Source organism: Tamandua tetradactyla, chromosome 6 (assembly GCF_023851605.1).
Source record: "Tamandua tetradactyla isolate mTamTet1 chromosome 6, mTamTet1.pri, whole genome shotgun sequence".
NCBI classification, from domain to species: domain Eukaryota; kingdom Metazoa; phylum Chordata; class Mammalia; order Pilosa; family Myrmecophagidae; genus Tamandua; species Tamandua tetradactyla.
Window position 1 is genome coordinate 44,572,035 of NC_135332.1, and position 17,641 is coordinate 44,589,675.

The following is a 17,641-nucleotide window of genomic DNA, read 5'->3' on the forward strand; positions in this document are numbered from 1 at the left end:
TATGATACTATACGTTGAAAACCCGGAAAAATCCACAACAAAACTACTAGAGCTAATAAATGAGTACAGCAAAGTAGCAGGTTACAAGATCAACATTCAAAAATCTGTAGCATTTCTATACACTAGTAATGAACAAGCTGAGGGGGAAATCAAGAAACGAATCCCATTTACAATTGCAACTAAAAGAATAAAATACCTAGGAATAAATTTAACTAAAGAGACAAAAAACCTATATAAAGAAAACTACAAAAAACTGCTAAAAGAAATCACAGAAGACCTAAATAGATGGAAGGGCATACCGTGTTCATGGATTGGAAGACTAAATATAGTTAAGATGTCAATCCTACCTAAATTGATTTACAGATTCAATGCAATACCAATCAAAATCCCAACAACTTATTTTTCAGAAATAGAAAAACCAATAAGCAAATTTATCTGGAAGGGCAGGGTGCCCCGAATTGCTAAAAACATCTTGAGGAAAAAAAACGAAGCTGGAGGTCTCGCGCTGCCTGACTTTAAGGCATATTATGAAGCCACAGTGGTCAAAACAGCATGGTATTGGCATAAAGATAGATATATCGACCAATGGAATCGAATAGAGTGCTCAGATATAGACCCTCTCATCTATGGACATTTGATCTTTGATAAGGCAGTCAAGCCAACTCACCTGGGACAGAGCAGTCTCTTCAATAAATGGTGCCTAGAGAACTGGATATCCATATGCAAAAGAATGAAAGAAGACCCATCTCTCACACCCTATACAAAAGTTAACTCAAAATGGATCAAAGATCTAAACATTAGGTCTAAGACCATAAAACAGTTAGAGGAAAATGTTGGGAGATATCTTATGGATCTTACAACTGGAGGCGGTTTTATGGACCTTAAACCTAAAGCAAGAGCACTGAAGAAGGAAATAAATAAATGGGAACTCCTCAAAATTAAACACTTTTGTGCATCAAAGAACTTCATCAAGAAAGTAGAAAGACAGCCTTCACAATGGGAGACAATATTTGGAAATGATATATCAGATAAAGGTCTAGTATCCAGAATTTATAAAGAGATTGTTCATCTCAACAACAAAAAGACAGCCAACCCAATTACAAAATGGGAAAAAGACTTGAACAGACACCTCTCAGAAGAGGAAATACGGATGGCCAAGAGGCACATGAAGAGATGCTCAATGTCCCTGGCCATTAGAGAAATGCAAATCAAAACCACAATGAGATATCATCTCACACCCACCAGAATGGCCATTATCAACAAAACAGAAAATGACAAGTGCTGGAGAGGATGCGGTGAAAGAGGCACACTTATCCACTCTTGGTGGGAATGTCAAATGGTGCAACCACTGTGGAAGGCAGTTTGGCGGTTCCTCAAAAAGCTGAATATAGAATTGCCATACGACCCAGCAATACCATTGCTAGGTAGCTACTCAAAGGACTTAAGGGCAAAGACACAAACGGACATTTGCACACCAATGTTTATAGCAGCATTATTTACAATTGCAAAGAGATGGAAACAGCCAAAATCTCCATCAACAGAAGAGTGGCTAAACAAACTGTGGTATATACATACGATGGAATATTATGCAGCTTTAAGACAGGATAAACTTATGAAGCATGTAATAACATGGATGGACCTAGAGAACATTATGCTGAGTGAATCCAGCCAAAAACTAAAGGACAAATACTGTATGGTCCCACTGATGTGAACGGACCTTCGAGAATAAACTTGAAATATGTCACTGAGTTCAGCAGGAGTTAGAAACAGGGTAAGACAATGGGTAATTGAAGCTGAAGGGATACAGACTGTGCAACAGGACTAGATACAAAAACTCAAAAATGGACAGCACAATAATACCTAATTGTAAAGTAATCATGTTAAAACACTGAATGAAGCTGCATCTGAGCTATAGGTTTTTGTTTTGTTTTGTTTTGTTTTGTTTTGATTTTACTATTATTACTTTTATTTTTTTCTCTATATTAACATTCTATATCGTTTTCGGTTATGTTGCTAGTTCTTCTAAACCAATGCAAATGTACTAAGAAATGATGATCATGCATCTATGTGATGATGTTAAGAATTAATGATTGCATGTGTAGAATGGTATGATCTCTAAATGTTGGGTTAATTTCTTTTTTTCCGTTAATTAAAAAAAAAAAAAAAAAGAGAAGGGATAATTGGAGATGAAGGGATACAGACTGTACAACGGGACTGGATATAAAAACTCAGAAATGGACAGCACAATACTACCCAATTGTAATGCAATTATGTTAAAACACTGAATGAAGCTGCATGTGAGGTATAGGTTTTTTGTTTTTTTTTCTTTCTATTATTGTTTTAATTCTTATTCTGTTGTTTTTTTATTTCTTTTTCTAAATCGATGCAAATGTACTAAGAAATGATGAATATGCAACTATGTGATGTTATTAAGAATTACTGATTGTACATGTAGATTGGAATGATTTCTAATTGTTTTGTTAATTCTTTTTTTAATTAATAAAAAAAAAAGAGTAAAAAAAAAACAATTGAGAAAATCAACAAAATCAGAAGTTGGTCTTTGGGAAAATCAATAAAATTCCACACTTTGCAAGGTTGACAAAAAGAAGGAGAGGATACAAATAAATAAAATCAGAAGTGGAAGAGGAGACATAACCACCAACTCCGCAGATATACAGGAGGTAATGAGAGGATACTATGAGCAACTTTATGTTAATAAACTAGACAATGCAGATGAAATGGACAATTTCCTAGAAAGGCATGAACAACCAACACTGACTCGAGAATAGACAACCTCAACAAACCAGTCACAAATAAAGAAACTGAATCAGTCATCAAGAAGCACCCAAAAGGCAAGGTGTCGGTGGCTGGTGGATTCTGAGCAGAGTTGGGAGGTTGTTCTGGAGGTTGTTCTTGTGCATCAAGTGGATGTCATCTTGTTGTTCGGGGAGTGGTGGGGAGGCTGGCGGGAGCTGCCTGGGGGTGTGGTGCAGCCGTCATGGTGTGACTGTGTGATGGTGGGAGCCTTTTGTCTGGTGCTCCTTTTGTCTGCCTTGTCAGCAGGGGAGTGGAACATATGGGATGGGAATGAATGATGTGGGGAACAGGTGCTGGAATGAATTTGGTTTGAAATGCTGGTGGTCAGTGGGGGCGAGGGGTGAGGGGTATGGTAGGTATAATCTTTTTTTTTTCTTTTTCTTTCCTGTGTTCATTTTGTTTCTTTTTCTGTTGTCTTTTTTGTTTCTTTTTCTGGGTTGGTGCAAATGTCTAAGAAATGATGAATGTGCAACTAGGTGATGATGTTGTGGATTGCTGATTATGTATGTGTTGATGTTTTATTTTGTTTCTTAATTTTTATAATAAATAAATAAATAAATAAATAAAAGAAGCTCCCAAAAAAGGAAAGTCCAGGACCAATGGCTTCACATGTGAATTCTACCAAGTGTTCAAGAAAGAATTAGTACCAATTCTGCTCAAACACTTCAAAAACAATTGAAGAGGAGGGAAGGCTACCTAACTCATTCTATGAAGCTAACCTCATCCTTACACCAAAGCCAGTCAAAAATACTATCAGAAAAGAAAATAACAGACCAATTTAACGAATATGGATGCAAAAATACTCCACAAAATTCTTGCAAATCGAATCCAGCAGCACATTAAAAGAATTACACACCATGGACCAAGTTGGGTTCATCCCAGGTATGGAAGGATGGTTCAACACAAGAAAATTAATTACTGTAATACACCATATCAACAAAGCTAAGTAGAAAAACCACATGATCATCTTGATTGATGCAGAAAAGGCATCTGACAAAATTCAACATCCTTTCTTGATATAAACACTACAAAGGATAGGAATAGGAGGGAACTTCTTCAACATGATAAAGGGAATATACGAAAAATCCACAGCTATCCTCAATGGGAAAAGAATGAAAACTTGCCCCGTAAGATCAGGAACAAGACAAGATGTCCACTGTCACTGCTGTTATTTAATATTGTGTTGGAAGTTTTAGCCAGAGCAATTAGAAAAGTAAAAGAAATACAAGGCATCAAAATTGGAAAGGAAGAAGTAAAACTCTCACTGTCTGCAGATGATATGATACTATATGTTGAAAACCCCAAAAACTCCACAGCAAAACTGCTAGAGCTAATGGCAGAGAGAGTTCAAATAGAGTTGAGAGGTTACTCTGGAGGTTGCTCTTACACAAGCTTCAGGTAGACCTTGCTACCCATCGTAACCTGCCAACCCCTAACCAGGACCATTCCAGCCTATCCTAAGAACACCTAGGGCAATATATAAGATTCCACAAGGATCCCATGCACTAGAGTAACTTTTCAGGAACCTACAACCTCCAGATGGGTCCCTGGTTCAGATAAATCTTGGATCCTAGAGGGCCCAACCTTTCCAGAACATCAGATAGTTCCATCTCCCTACCCTATATTAGTGACAGACCCTTCCAATATAAAAATTTAGAACTGCCATAGCCCAAACACCCCTAAAGAGAGGGATGGAAAGATCAAAGGTGATGGTGGAGTTATACAGAGGAGATAGGGTTTAACAAATTCTATCAAAATTGATTTATAGATTCAATGCAATACCAATTAAAATCTCAAAAACTTACTTTGCAGAAATAGAAAAACCATAACCAAATTTATAAAGAGATTGTTCAACTCAACAACAAAAGCACAAACAACCCAATTACAAAATGGGCAAAAGACATGAACAGATACTTCTCAGAAGAGGAAATACAAATGGCTAAAAGGTACATGAAAAGATGCTCAACTTCACTAGCTATTAGGGAAATGAAAATCAAAACCACAATGAGATATCATCTCACACTGACCAGAATGGCCATTATCAATAAAACAGAATGACAAGTGCTGGAGAGGATGTGGAGAAAGAGGCAAACTTATCTACTGTTGGCTGGAATGCAAAATGGTACAACCTCTGTAGAGGGCAGTTTGGCGGTTCCTCAGGAAGCTAAGTATAGAATTGCCATATGATCCTACAATATCAGAGGACATGAGGGCAAGAACACAAACAGACATTTGTACACCAATGTTTAAAGCAGCATTATTTACAATTGCAAAGAGATGGAAGCAACCCAAATGTCCATCAACAGATGAGTGGCTAACCAAGCTGTGGTATATATATATATATATACGATGAAATATTACACAGCTGTAAGACAGAATAAAGTCATGAAGCATGTAACAACATTGACAGACTTTGAGGACGTTATGCTGAGTGAGATTAGCCAGAAATAAAAAGACAAATACTGTATGGTCTCACTGATATGACCTACAATAATGAATGAACTTGGAGGATTTCAGTTAAGAACCAAGTTCTTTTTATTTCTTTTTCTGGAGTGATGCAAATATTCTAAGAAACAATCATGGTGATGAATATATAACGATGTGATAATATTGTGAGCCATTGTATAGAATGTTGATATGTTAAGAATGTTTGTGTTTACATGTTGTTTTGTCAATAAAGCTATTTTTTTTTTAAAAGATGCTACAGGAAAGGAAAACTATAGACCAATCTACCTAATGAATACAGATGCAAAAATTCTCAACAAAACAGTAGCAAATTGAATGCAATGAATATTAAAAGAATTATACATCCTAACCAAGTGGGGTTAATACCAGGAACATAAGGGTGTTTCAATAGAAGAAAATCAGTCAAGGTAATAAAGCACATTAACAAATTGAAAGGGAAAACCACATGATCACATCGAGTGATACTAAAAAAGCATTTGACAAAACTCAGCATCCTTTCCTGACAAAAAAACACTTCAAAAGGTAGAAATCAAAGGAAACTTACTCAGTATCATAAAGGATATATATGAAAAACCCAGAGCCAGTATCATACTCAGACTGAAAGCATTTCCCCTAAAATCGGAAACGAGACAAAGATATCCACTGTCACTATTATTATTCAACATTGTAACATTATACTAGAAGTCCTAGCTAGAGTGATTAGACAGAAGAAAGAAATAAAGGCATCCACACTGGGAAGAAGTAAAATTTTCACTATTTGTAGATGACATGATCCTATACTTAGAAAACCCTGTGAAATCTACAACAAAGCTACTTGAGCTAATAAATAAATTCAACAAAGTAGCAGGATACAAGTTTAATGTACAAAAATCAGTAAAGTTTCTATATACAAACAATGACCTATCTGAGGAGACAATTAAGGGAAAAAGACCCATTCAAATAGTGACCAAAAGAATCATGTATCTAGGAATAAGCCTAACCAGAGATGTCAAGGACTTGTACACAGAAAATTACAAAACATTGCTAAAAGAAATAAAAATGATGTAAACAGATGGAAAAGCATTCCATGATCATGGATAAGAAGGTTGAATGTAGTTAAGATGTAATTCTACCCCAACTGATTTATAGATTCAATGCAATATTGATTAAAATCCCAACAACCTACTAAAGACTTGGAAAAACTAGTTATCAAATTTACGTGGAAGGGAAAAAGACCTCGAATAGCTAAAGTTATCCTAAAAAAGAAGAGCGAAGAAGGAGGACTATGACTTCCTTACTTTAAAAATTACTATAAAGCCACAGTGGACAAAACAGCATGGTACTGGCACAAAGATAGAAGTATTGACCAAAGGAATCAAATCAAGAGTGTGGAGATACACCACCAAATCTACGGACAACTGATCTTCAATAAGGCACCCAAAGCCACTGAACTGGGGCAGAACAGTCTTTTCAATAAATGGGCAGGGGAGAATTGGTATCAATAGCCAAAAGGATGAAAGATGACCCCTAACTTATACTCCATACAAAAATTAATTCAAAATTGATTAAAGACTTAAATGTAAGTGCCAGTACCATAAAACTTCTTGAAGAATATGCAGGGAAACATCTTCAAGATCTAGTAATAGGAGGTCGCATCTTAAACTTTACACCTAATGGGAATTCCTTAAGATTAAGAGCTCTGTGCCTCAAAGAACTATGACAAAAAGATGAAGAGGCAGCCAACTCAACGACAGAAAATATTTGGACACCACATATCAGTAAAGGCTTTACGTCCTGTGTAAAGAAATTATACAGCTCAACAACTAAAGAACTAATAACCCAATTATAAAATGGGTAGATGATATGAATAGACATGTTTCTGAAAAGCAAATACAGACAGCTAAAAAAGTACATGAAGAGATGCTCATTTTCATTAGCCATAAGGAAAATGCAAATTGAGATGGCATGAGATATCACCTCACACCTATAAGAATGGTCGCTATTAAATGAACCCAAAACTTCAAATGTTGGAGAAAATGTAGAGAAACTAGAACACTTATTCACTGTTGGTGGGAATGTAAAATGGTGCAGCTGTTGTGGAAGACAGTTTGGGGATTCCTCAGAAAACTAAATATTGAGTTGCCTTATGACCTGGCAATAACAATACTTGGTATATACCAAGAAGAGAGGAAAGCAGTGACACGAACTGACATTTTCACACTGATGTTAATAGCGGGATTATTCACAATTGCCAAAAGATGGAAATAATCCAAGTGCCCATCAACAGACAAGTTGATAAACAAAATGTGGTATGTAGACATGATGGAATATTATGTAGCAGTAAGATGAAATGATGTCCCAAAGCATATGCCAATACAGATGAATCCTGAGGATATAATGCTGAGTGAAATACGTCAGACACGAAAGGATAGATACTGCATGATTCCACTATTATGACTCTGGTAAAGAACAATGAAAACTGTCTAAAATTGAGAGTGCTGCTGATTGTACAACCAAGTGAGGATACTGTAGGACATGGTTTGTTTAGTTTGTATATTATCCATGGTGCTTGGTGGATGAAGGGAACAGAGGGTACAGTGACTGAGAAGCAGAATGGCGAACTGTAATATACTTATATGATGGACTAAGACTACAGAAAGGAAGGATGTCGAGAGGCATGCAACGAACTGAATGTACCTTCGGGAGAGTGTGTTGTACAAAATAAACCAGAAACAAAAGAACAAATATGATAAGGTCTCTTTCAAAAAACACTTGTAGGATCCCAGAGTGATTTGATCAGTGAGTGGAAAAGTATTTGCAAGCCCCCTTCGGGGAATGGTGAGAACGGGGAGAAATTCAACTTCCCCAAGTTGAATTCTTGATATTCTCACAAGGAGTATGGACAACCAAAGCTATATAGGCTGAGCCCCCAGTCTTGGGGTTTGTTCATATGAAACTTAACCCCACAAAGGATAGGTCAAGTCTACTTAAAATCTAGGCCTAAGAGTCACCCCCAAGAGAACCTCTTTTGTTGCTCAGATGGGGCCTCTCTCTCCAGCCAACACGACGAGCAGTCTCACCACCCTCCCCCTCTCTGCGTGGGACATGACTCCCAGGGGTGTGGACCTTCCTGGCAACGTGGGACAGAGATCCTGGAATGAGCTGAGACTCAGCATCAAGGGACTGAGAAAAACCCTAGAATGAGCTGAGAATTAACATCAAGGGATTGAGAGAACCTTCTCGACCAAAGGGGGAAGAGTGAAATGAGACTAAGTGTCAATGGCTGAGAGATTCCAGAGTCAAGAGGTTATCCTGGAAGTTATTCTTATGCATTATTCTTATGCATTCCCTCCAGGAGAGGCTGGAGGGAACTGCCTGAAAATGTAGAGCTGTGTTCCACCCAGTAGCCACGTTTCTTGATGATGATTGAACAAAGATATAGCTTTCACAGTGAGACTCTGTGAATGTGAAAACCCTGTGTCTGATGCTTCTTTTATCCACTATATCAACAGAAGAGTAGAACATATGGAATAAAAATAAATAATAGGGGGAACAAATGTTAAAATAAATTTAGTTTGAAATGCTAGTGGTAAATGAAAGCGAGGGGTAAGGGGTATGGTATGTATAATCTTTTTTTTTCTCTGTTATCATTTTATTTCTTTTTCTGTTGTCTTTTTATTTCTTTTTCTAAATCGATGCAAATGTTCTAAGAAATGATGAATATGCAACTATGTGATGATATTAAGAATTACTGATTATATATATAGAATGGAATGATATCTTAATGTTTTGTTAATTTTTTTTTAATTAAAAAAAAAAAACACTTGTAGGAAGGTTTAGAGCCTAGACTGTAAGCCTTTGAACATTTAGTCTCAAGTTGTAAATATATTTCTAGATGTTGAGACGCTGAGCTATGTGTGTATCAGCTGGTATTTCCCTGGGACTTTGGGTAACTCCAAGACACCTGGGACCCAGAGATGGAGTGCTGTAGCCCTGAAGGCTAGCAAAGCTATGTATATGGATGAATGACTGAAGGGGAGATGAGGACTCAATTACAGTTAAAAACCAAGCCGATCTGGGTATAGGGTAAATTAGAGTACAGGATGTAGGATGATCGTGTATGTACTCTAGAGTGTCACCTACTGTGTGGGACCAAAGGTAGAGGGGTTTACTGCATCTAGAACCTGGATTTTCTGTAATGCATAATCTGGATTGGCCTATCTGGATAGCTCATTTGAATAGACTCCTGCGGTTCAGAGTGGAAACGAGGCCTTGTAATTCTCTGTAGCTTGATGTAGTACTGGGACACATCTCAGACTGTGGTGGGGGTGATAAAGGAGATAATTGGTGGAGTCCCTTGAAGATACAAAGGAAATAATATACATACATGGAACTATCGAACTTTCCAATCTGGGAAGCCCCAGGTACCCTGTCAACCACTGGAGATTCCCAGGAAAATGGGCTAGGCCCTTGATTTTGAGGCTTGCCCTTGTGAAACTTGCTTCTGTTGGAGAAAAGCTAAGACTGCCTATGCTAAGGCCTGGGAGTTGCTTCTGGGATGTCTCTTTGTTACCCAGATGTGGCCTCTCTCTCTCTCTAAGCCCAACTCTGTAAAGAAAGTCATTGCTCTCCCCAACTGTGTGTGACATTACATTCATGTGTGAAAGTCTCTGTGGCAGCATGGGGCATGGCTCCCAGGAATGAGTCTGGTCCTGGCACCATGGGATTGACAATGCCTTCTGGACCAAGGGGAAGAAAGGAGATGCAATAAAATAAGGCATCAGTGGCTAGGAGAAATTGAGTGGAGTCAAGAGGCTATTCTGTAGCCGACTCTTACTAAGCCTCAGATAGTGCTGATTGCCATGGTATGCTAAACCCCAATCCGCATCACTCGTGCTGACTCCTAAGAAAACTTCCTAGGGTCAAAGTCAGACTCTATAAAGGATTCATGAACTAAGTTTGCTTCCCTGCAACCTATAATTCCCAGAGGGTTCCTAGGTCAGATAAATCCTGAAACCCAGAGGGACCAGCCTCTCCAAGATGATCAATTAATTATATCCCCCTATCCTTTTTGTGTGACACACTTCTCAATATGAAAAAGTCAGAACGGGTGTTGCTCAAAGATCCTATAGACTGGGAGAAGGCTCAGAGGAGAACAAGGAGGTATAACAGAGATAACAGGATTTGGCAAACAAGTATGACTGCTGAATCACTACATTAATAAACCTTCTTGCCTCCAGTGTTTAAGAGCCACTTTAAGGAAAAAGCTGAGATGGTGGATTAGTAGTCAATGACACTGGGATCTGTTCTGTACCTACCTGCTGAAGTATGCTTTGAAAATTTTGCTTTTTTCTTTCTTTGGTTTGTATATATGTTACATTTTACAATAAAAAAACTTTAAAAAATCTAAAGAAAAAAAAATTTTACAGCTATACATTTATTTTGATGACAAATGAAAGCTCTTATTTATGGTTTATTTGATGCCAATTCCTGGTTAAGACTGCCTCTCCCCAGCTCCTCAATTATAATACTGTTCCTATGGGAAAATATGACACCTTTAAGTAATCATTTATAATTTTATCAAGATATTTGAAAACAAAAATACCTGAAAAGCCTCAGAACAACAAAGAGAAAAATATCTGCAAAACTCTATAATTTAACACAAAACATAAATGCAAGTACTGCATTTATGTACTGCATTTATGCATAAATGCATATGAAAGTACATTTAGGCACTTACATAAATGAACAAATGCAAGTACTGCATACTGGTACTTCTGTAAGAAATAAATGGTACACATTCTTCCCATGCTTATACCTTAACTGAAAACAAGTATGAATTTACGTTGTAAAATGCAGTTATACTCACGAGATTGCTTCTTCTCTGTTTTCTCCCCAGGAAAAGCAGTGACCAAACTGAGAATCAGCAAATTCATGAAGTCCTCCTGCAGCAGCAACACTGAAATAACCCCAAACGTTTTTATTGCTGCGGAAATTCAACTCCTGAACTGTTCCTGAGCTGGGCTTAAAACCCTGTGGAGAATGGGAAATATGAGAGACCATATTACATGTTCAAGGAAAAGAACATTTCTGCCATCATTTAGTCTATGCTAATCATAAACAAAAGCAGAAATGACACAAAAATCATAAAGACTTAACAGTTAAGGTTTCAACCCACTGAAGACTCCATGCTGATAAAGTTAGATTAAATGATCAATGGAGCAGTGATTATTTATCTGCTGATTGAAACCTCTATAAATTTCCCTCCCCAGAGGAGGTCCCAAGGGATTTCAGATGTATGAAATTCAGATACTATCTTAACATTAGAGTTCACAAGGTGGGAAAGAAACATGAACCTTTTAAGTGATAGGTTACCTCATCTGGGTTTTCACTAGTAATCCGAGCAGCAATAACATGGCCCCTTGGGCAAGGAACATGGGCAGAATTTTCAAAATCAATGGGCGCATCACCCCAGGGAGATACCCCATACATCATACGGATATCCTTGATTCTATATAGAGGGATTCCCATGGCAATCTGAAAGGTAATTAATAAAAAACATGTCACTCATTTTCCACAGTAACTTTCCTTAAAATGTGGAGGCTAACAGATAATCTACATGATTTTTTCTTAAGAGCCATCACCTGAAACATTCTATTTTTATAGCCTGTATTCCATAATCATCAAACAAGTAACTCTAAGCTACTTAAAAGAAAATATGCTCATATAGGTATTTCGGACTCCTTAACAAAAATTCCCCAAATTCCTAATGCAATAGACATGCGTTTCCCTCTATTGTCATACCGCTACTAAAAGATCAGAATGAAAATACCCAAGGGAAGAGTTAGTGTCAGTGAATATTCAAGAAGTTCTGACAGCTAAGAAGTCTTAACTATGTCATAATTATCTCTTCTATCCCGCAAACCATTGAAGGAAGTAAATAAATCTTTAGTCCTTAATGGGAACATAGAAGGGATTCACAATGTGGGACAAGAATATATTAGATATAAATGATATCGAACCCCATCATTGGCTATTACTGTTTCCCATAACATTTGTTTACAGGGTTGAGTTGAGGCAAAAGTATTGACAGCTAGCACTTCACACGTTATAAAAATAAATGTGCCCTACCATAGTCTTGCCAATAAAAACCTCAACCACTACTCTCATATGGAATAATTGTTCTAATACAGAACATTAGTAAAAGGGAGTAGGGGGAGAAAAAAAATAGACTGGAGGTAATACCAGAGTTATAAATTTCTCTATAATTAAACAACTGAATAAAGTTTTTAAAAAGTTTTTTAAGGTTTCTTTCTAAAATATGAGTTTATATCTGATGTGTCTAAAAAACTAATTTCCCTATGTTTGTTTCACATCAAGAAACAAACCCACACATGCACAATCTATACAGAGCAAGAAAAATGAACTTTAGACTTGGAGAAGAGGTACTTCTCTCTTATAAGACATTGATTAAACCAGTTTTTCAGGCACCTCCGACATTCTGAACTTTCCTAGGTTCCTCCTTGAGTCCAGATTAGGGTGACTCACCTGGAGTTGTGCTGCAGGGAGGTTGACATCAGCTACCATCTCTGTACAAGGGTGCTCTACCTGTAGCCGAGGGTTCAGTTCCAGAAAGTAGAAGCTTCCATCCTGGCTGTACAGGTATTCCACAGTCCCAGCACTCACATAACCAACCATTTTGGCAAGTTTCACCGCACACTCAAATATGAAAGATAAGCAAACATAAGTATCTCACCTGTCCAGCTATTGGCCCACTGCTTATCTAGAATCTCTTTCTGACTCAAATATCCAGCATTTATAAGATACATCAAAGGCTTTTAGCCACATTAGAGCAAATCTCACCCTTTCCAGTTATAATACATAATCCCTAGACATGGCTAACAGACTCAATGAAAATTCTGGGAGAAAACAGAATTTTTCATTTTCAGCCCCAAGCAACCTCATCCAATCAGGCATAAGTACACATATGCAAACACACTTGTAACATATTCTTCATGGTCTCTCAGTTTCCAGTATTTCCAGTACTCCTATCCTTCTTCCTGGAAACATGGCTGCCAAGCTAGAGACCAGAATTTCTAACCTCTTTCGTAGCTAATGACGAAATTTCGACCAATGGGATGTCAGCAATAGTGACAGATACCCACAAATCCTGAATCATGTTTTGAAAAGGAAACTGCTTGCCCTCCATCCTGACTTTTCACCTTCTTATGGACCAGAATATAGTCATGATAGTAAAGTTAGTTTTAACTGTGCAGATAAGACCATGCTAAAAAGAAACTGAATGCCAAGATAGCTCATAGAGCAGAATAATCACAAGTTGTGGAGAATTCATCTCAGACTGTTGAGGGAGGGAAAAATAAATACCTATCTTATTTGAGTCAGTGTATTTTTTTTTTTATCTCTTTGTTATAGCAGCTTAACATTCATCCTAACTAATACAAAAATTAACTACAGTTGGGATGCTGTTGTATAAAAAATTAAAATATGCGGTGTTGCCTTAGCAATAGGATAGTGGGTAGCAAGGAAACAATTATTGCAGCAAGGACATCTTGTCGCCTTTTTGTTATAGTATAACAATACATTTGATAAACCATCTCCTATAATAACTTGGATAGCTGACTACATGGCAACCAAGCTCTAAGAAAACTAGTTAGAAAAACTCAGAATGCTGAAAACGCCGACTGCTTTTATACCCATCTTCCCACCCCCTTCCCCAGAAGATGAGAGTCCTACTCTAAAGCAACAAAGTGTCAAAGGTCAGATTATGTGGCCTATTTTAGTTACAGCTCACCTCAAGGTAGTCATCATTAAATTGAGGAGAGAAAGATGAATAAATAAAAGGGGTAGTTTCTATATCCAGAAATCTCTGGGTGTGGTTATTTCACGTTGAAGATGACTGGAAGCAAACAGCCCAGAAACTTCCTAAATTTTTGAAGGCATTGTACTGAAGGCATTGTATCACCTGTCCGACCTTCAAAAGCAATGACTGGTGATTGGAGTTAATCTTTGTGCTCCAAACCCTACACCAGCAGAAAGTGGACTGTGAAATCTTTTCCAAAGAAGATATTGTCCAAAACCCAAATCACAGAGAAAACTGACCAGGAAGAACTTCCAAAAGAGCAAAGTCAAGTGCCTTAAAGGACAACGGGCAAAGAATTTACTCCCACAGAGAAAAACAAGAGGCAGTCAGAAGGCCTAATTGAAGTATTACTCCATTACATGGCAGAGAATCATCACAATTCCTGCTCAGAATGATTTGATAACTGCTATGGAGAAATAAGTGCTCTGTATTTTTCATTTCTCCATTTTCCAAATGGGAATTATCTTGTTCCTACTACACAACTGCATGTTGCATACACAGGGGGTGATGGGGTATATAACTTGTGTTTTAGATCATTAACCCATGAAGCCACATACATATCTGATGAAGACTGTATACCATTTAAGCTGAATGTTGTAACTGAATAGAACTATAGGTGACTTTTTTTGGGGAAAGGCTAAGTATGCACTAAGAGTAGGAAAAAGGGAGTGAAAGGAATTGGGTAGCCAGAGGAGTAGACTGGCACAGAATGCTAATTTCCTTCCAGCAACTTATTTCTACTTCATCTTTTTGGTAATAGAATCTCCTGAATTTTATCAGTTGGCACACAGCCACCAAGCTAGTGATTTATAATTCCTGTCATCCTTTGCAGCTTGGTGTGGATGTGTAACTGAATTGTGTCTAACAGGATGTGAGCAAAAGTTACATGTGTGACTTCGAGAATGTGTTCTTATATGCTTGCCCTCCACGTCCTCTCTTTCCCTCTTACTATAAGATACGATGTGAATATAATCTTGTGAACTAGCTGTAATTATGAGATGATGACATTACCCTGCGGAAGGGGTTAGTAAACTTTTTCTATAAAAGGCCATATAGTAATTATTTTCAGCTTTGAGGTGGGTCACACAGCCTGTGTTTTCAACTACTCAAGGGTGCCACTGGAGCACTAAAATAGCCACACAATAAAAAAAAAGTAAGGCTGTGTTCCAGTAAAACTTTATTTATATAAACAGGCAGCAAGTTAATTTGGCCCATGAGCTGTAGTTTGCTGACCCCTGTCCTAGGGGACAGCAGAGCAATGAACCTGGATCTCTAGCTTGAAGCCGTGCCACTGCACCAGCCTTGGACAGATCATCTCTGAATTATGATGAGTGAGAGAAATAGAAACCTATACCTTGTTTAAACCACTGTATTTGGCAGGCCTCTTATTACAGCAGTTTAAGACTGCATACTAACATATATACACACATACATGAGTAGGAGTTAAACTTTCAAAAAAATAAAAAGATCATATATTTAGTTTGTATTTTGGGAGAAAGAAGCAGTGGAACATATATCTCCAATAAGATGAAGACTGAGTCACTATTCCAGGTTAAGACCATGTTTAGATCCCTAAACTAGAACTGGATACCAAGGTATCCAAGATCTCTGAGGGATTATTTTCTATAGATAAAAATAGAATATGTGAATTTTAAAGATATTTTGAAGCCATTTCAAGAAGATGATTTGAATAAACTCATCTGAAGTCACAATTTTAATCAATCTAGAAAATGGAACAGCTTGCTACTTATGACCTTCTTAAAAAAATAATAAAATTAAAAATGCAAAAAGACTTCTCTTCTTTATCTCTACCCAAAATAGTACACTGTTTTTTAAAAAAAGTTTTACTATTTTTAAAGTTTGAAATTTTCATTGTGACTCTCCTAGAGGAAGAATAGCAAAAACAATTTTCTTTCCAATAAAGGACACAATCACATCAATTAACTAAATCCTTGCTTGAAATTCCACTATTCTCAGATTGACACATGAACTGAAAAAATAAGAAATTTTCATTTTATAAGAAGATATAAATTAGAGCTTCTTCTATACACACCTGTTCCATATGTTCAAATACTGCTGGAGTTGCAATAGCAGCAGGTGCCTCTTCAATAATCTTCTGATGCCTGCGCTGTACAGAGCAATCACGACCAAACAAAGAAATAGCATTGCCATACTGATCTGCTAAGATCTGCACCTCTAGATGGCGAGATTGTTTGGCTAGTCGCATCACAAATATAGGAGAACCAGGGACTTCAGCTTGAACCTACAATAGGAAAGGAAATAAAACAAATTCATAATTGGTAATCATTTTTATTATCCTGATAAGCTGCTTCAATTTCAACAGTCAGATGCCTAGAAGTGCCAGGGACCATGGTAATCAATAAGAATACAAAATGAATAAAATTTAGTCACTGCCCTCTTCTATTTTTTTAAATTTATTATTATTATTTTTTATATGGGCAGGCACTGGGAACCAAATACGGGTCTCCGGCACAGCAGGCAAGAACTCTGCCAGTGAGCCACCGTGGCCTGCTCCTATTCTATTTTTAAGATACTGTATTAGTTATATAACCAGTATTAATTTAGAAATAGGAAAACATGAACATCCAGTGTGTTACTAAGGTAAACAAAAAATATTTGAATACACACACAAATCCCACCACAGGGCAAAATACTGCCATCAACCCCAGTAACCAAATGTCCAGCTTGTATGAGACTAGATGCTTTCCTAGTTCACATTACATCACATACTGAATTGTTGTATTTTGTTTTACTATTCAAAGAACTTTCATCTTTGTTTTAGGGTTCAAAATTTGACAGGCAATTATTTTCTTTCAGTTCTTGAAAGATACCCAGATGTCTTTTGGCTTTCATTGTTTCTAGTGAGATGTTACCTATCATTCTTATTGTACCTCCTTTGAAAGTAATCTTTTTTTCTCCTGGTGATTTCAAGATTTTCTCTCTTTTCTTTTTTTTTTTGGCAGGGGATGGAGGTTGAGGGGGAGAAGTTTATGCTGGTAAGCTTAGGTGTATTTTTTTCTGTAATTGTTCTGCTTGGGGTTCATAGTGCTTTAGTGCTTTTTGAATCTGTGCTTGGTATCTTTTGTCAGTTTAGGTAAATTCTTAGCCATTATCTCTTCAAATACAGCTCCTGCTCCATTATTTCTTGAAAGACTACAAGAACATGCTGTTAGATCACTTCACTGTATCCCATTTGTCTTTTATGTTCTGCATCTTTTATGCTCTGTTTTGCTAAGAAACAAGTCAATTGAAAATTCTGTAGCTTACTTATGACATCAACCATTTTATTTGCTTATGATACTGAGGTTATCTGGGTAGTTTTTGTGTTTTTTGCCAGAGGAAACTCATACCATCACTTGGTCATTTGTGCTGACTGTTGGCTGGTAGGTTTAGAGAGCCTCAGTTGTGCCAGTTCATCTCTGGTGCATATGACCTTTCATCTTCCAGTAGGTTAGACCAAGTCTCTTCAGTACAGTG

The 17,641-nt window shown here is 37.2% G+C and overlaps 1 protein-coding gene across 17 annotated transcripts in view; it reads right to left on the reverse strand.

Annotated features, from left to right (window-relative positions):
• The window catches only part of ACACA (acetyl-CoA carboxylase alpha), a 449,622-nt gene that overhangs the window by 194,424 nt on the left and 237,557 nt on the right, over positions 1-17,641 (reverse strand). For all 17 annotated transcript variants that reach the window (XM_077165076.1, XM_077165070.1, XM_077165071.1 and 14 more), the window contains 4 exons: positions 16,197-16,406; positions 12,811-12,981; positions 11,638-11,799; positions 11,132-11,295 (listed from right to left, as the gene is read on the reverse strand). In XM_077165076.1, the coding sequence (XP_077021191.1) occupies positions 11,132-11,295; positions 11,638-11,799; positions 12,811-12,981; positions 16,197-16,406 (707 nt within the window). The remainder of the gene's footprint in view (positions 1-11,131; positions 11,296-11,637; positions 11,800-12,810; positions 12,982-16,196; positions 16,407-17,641) is intronic.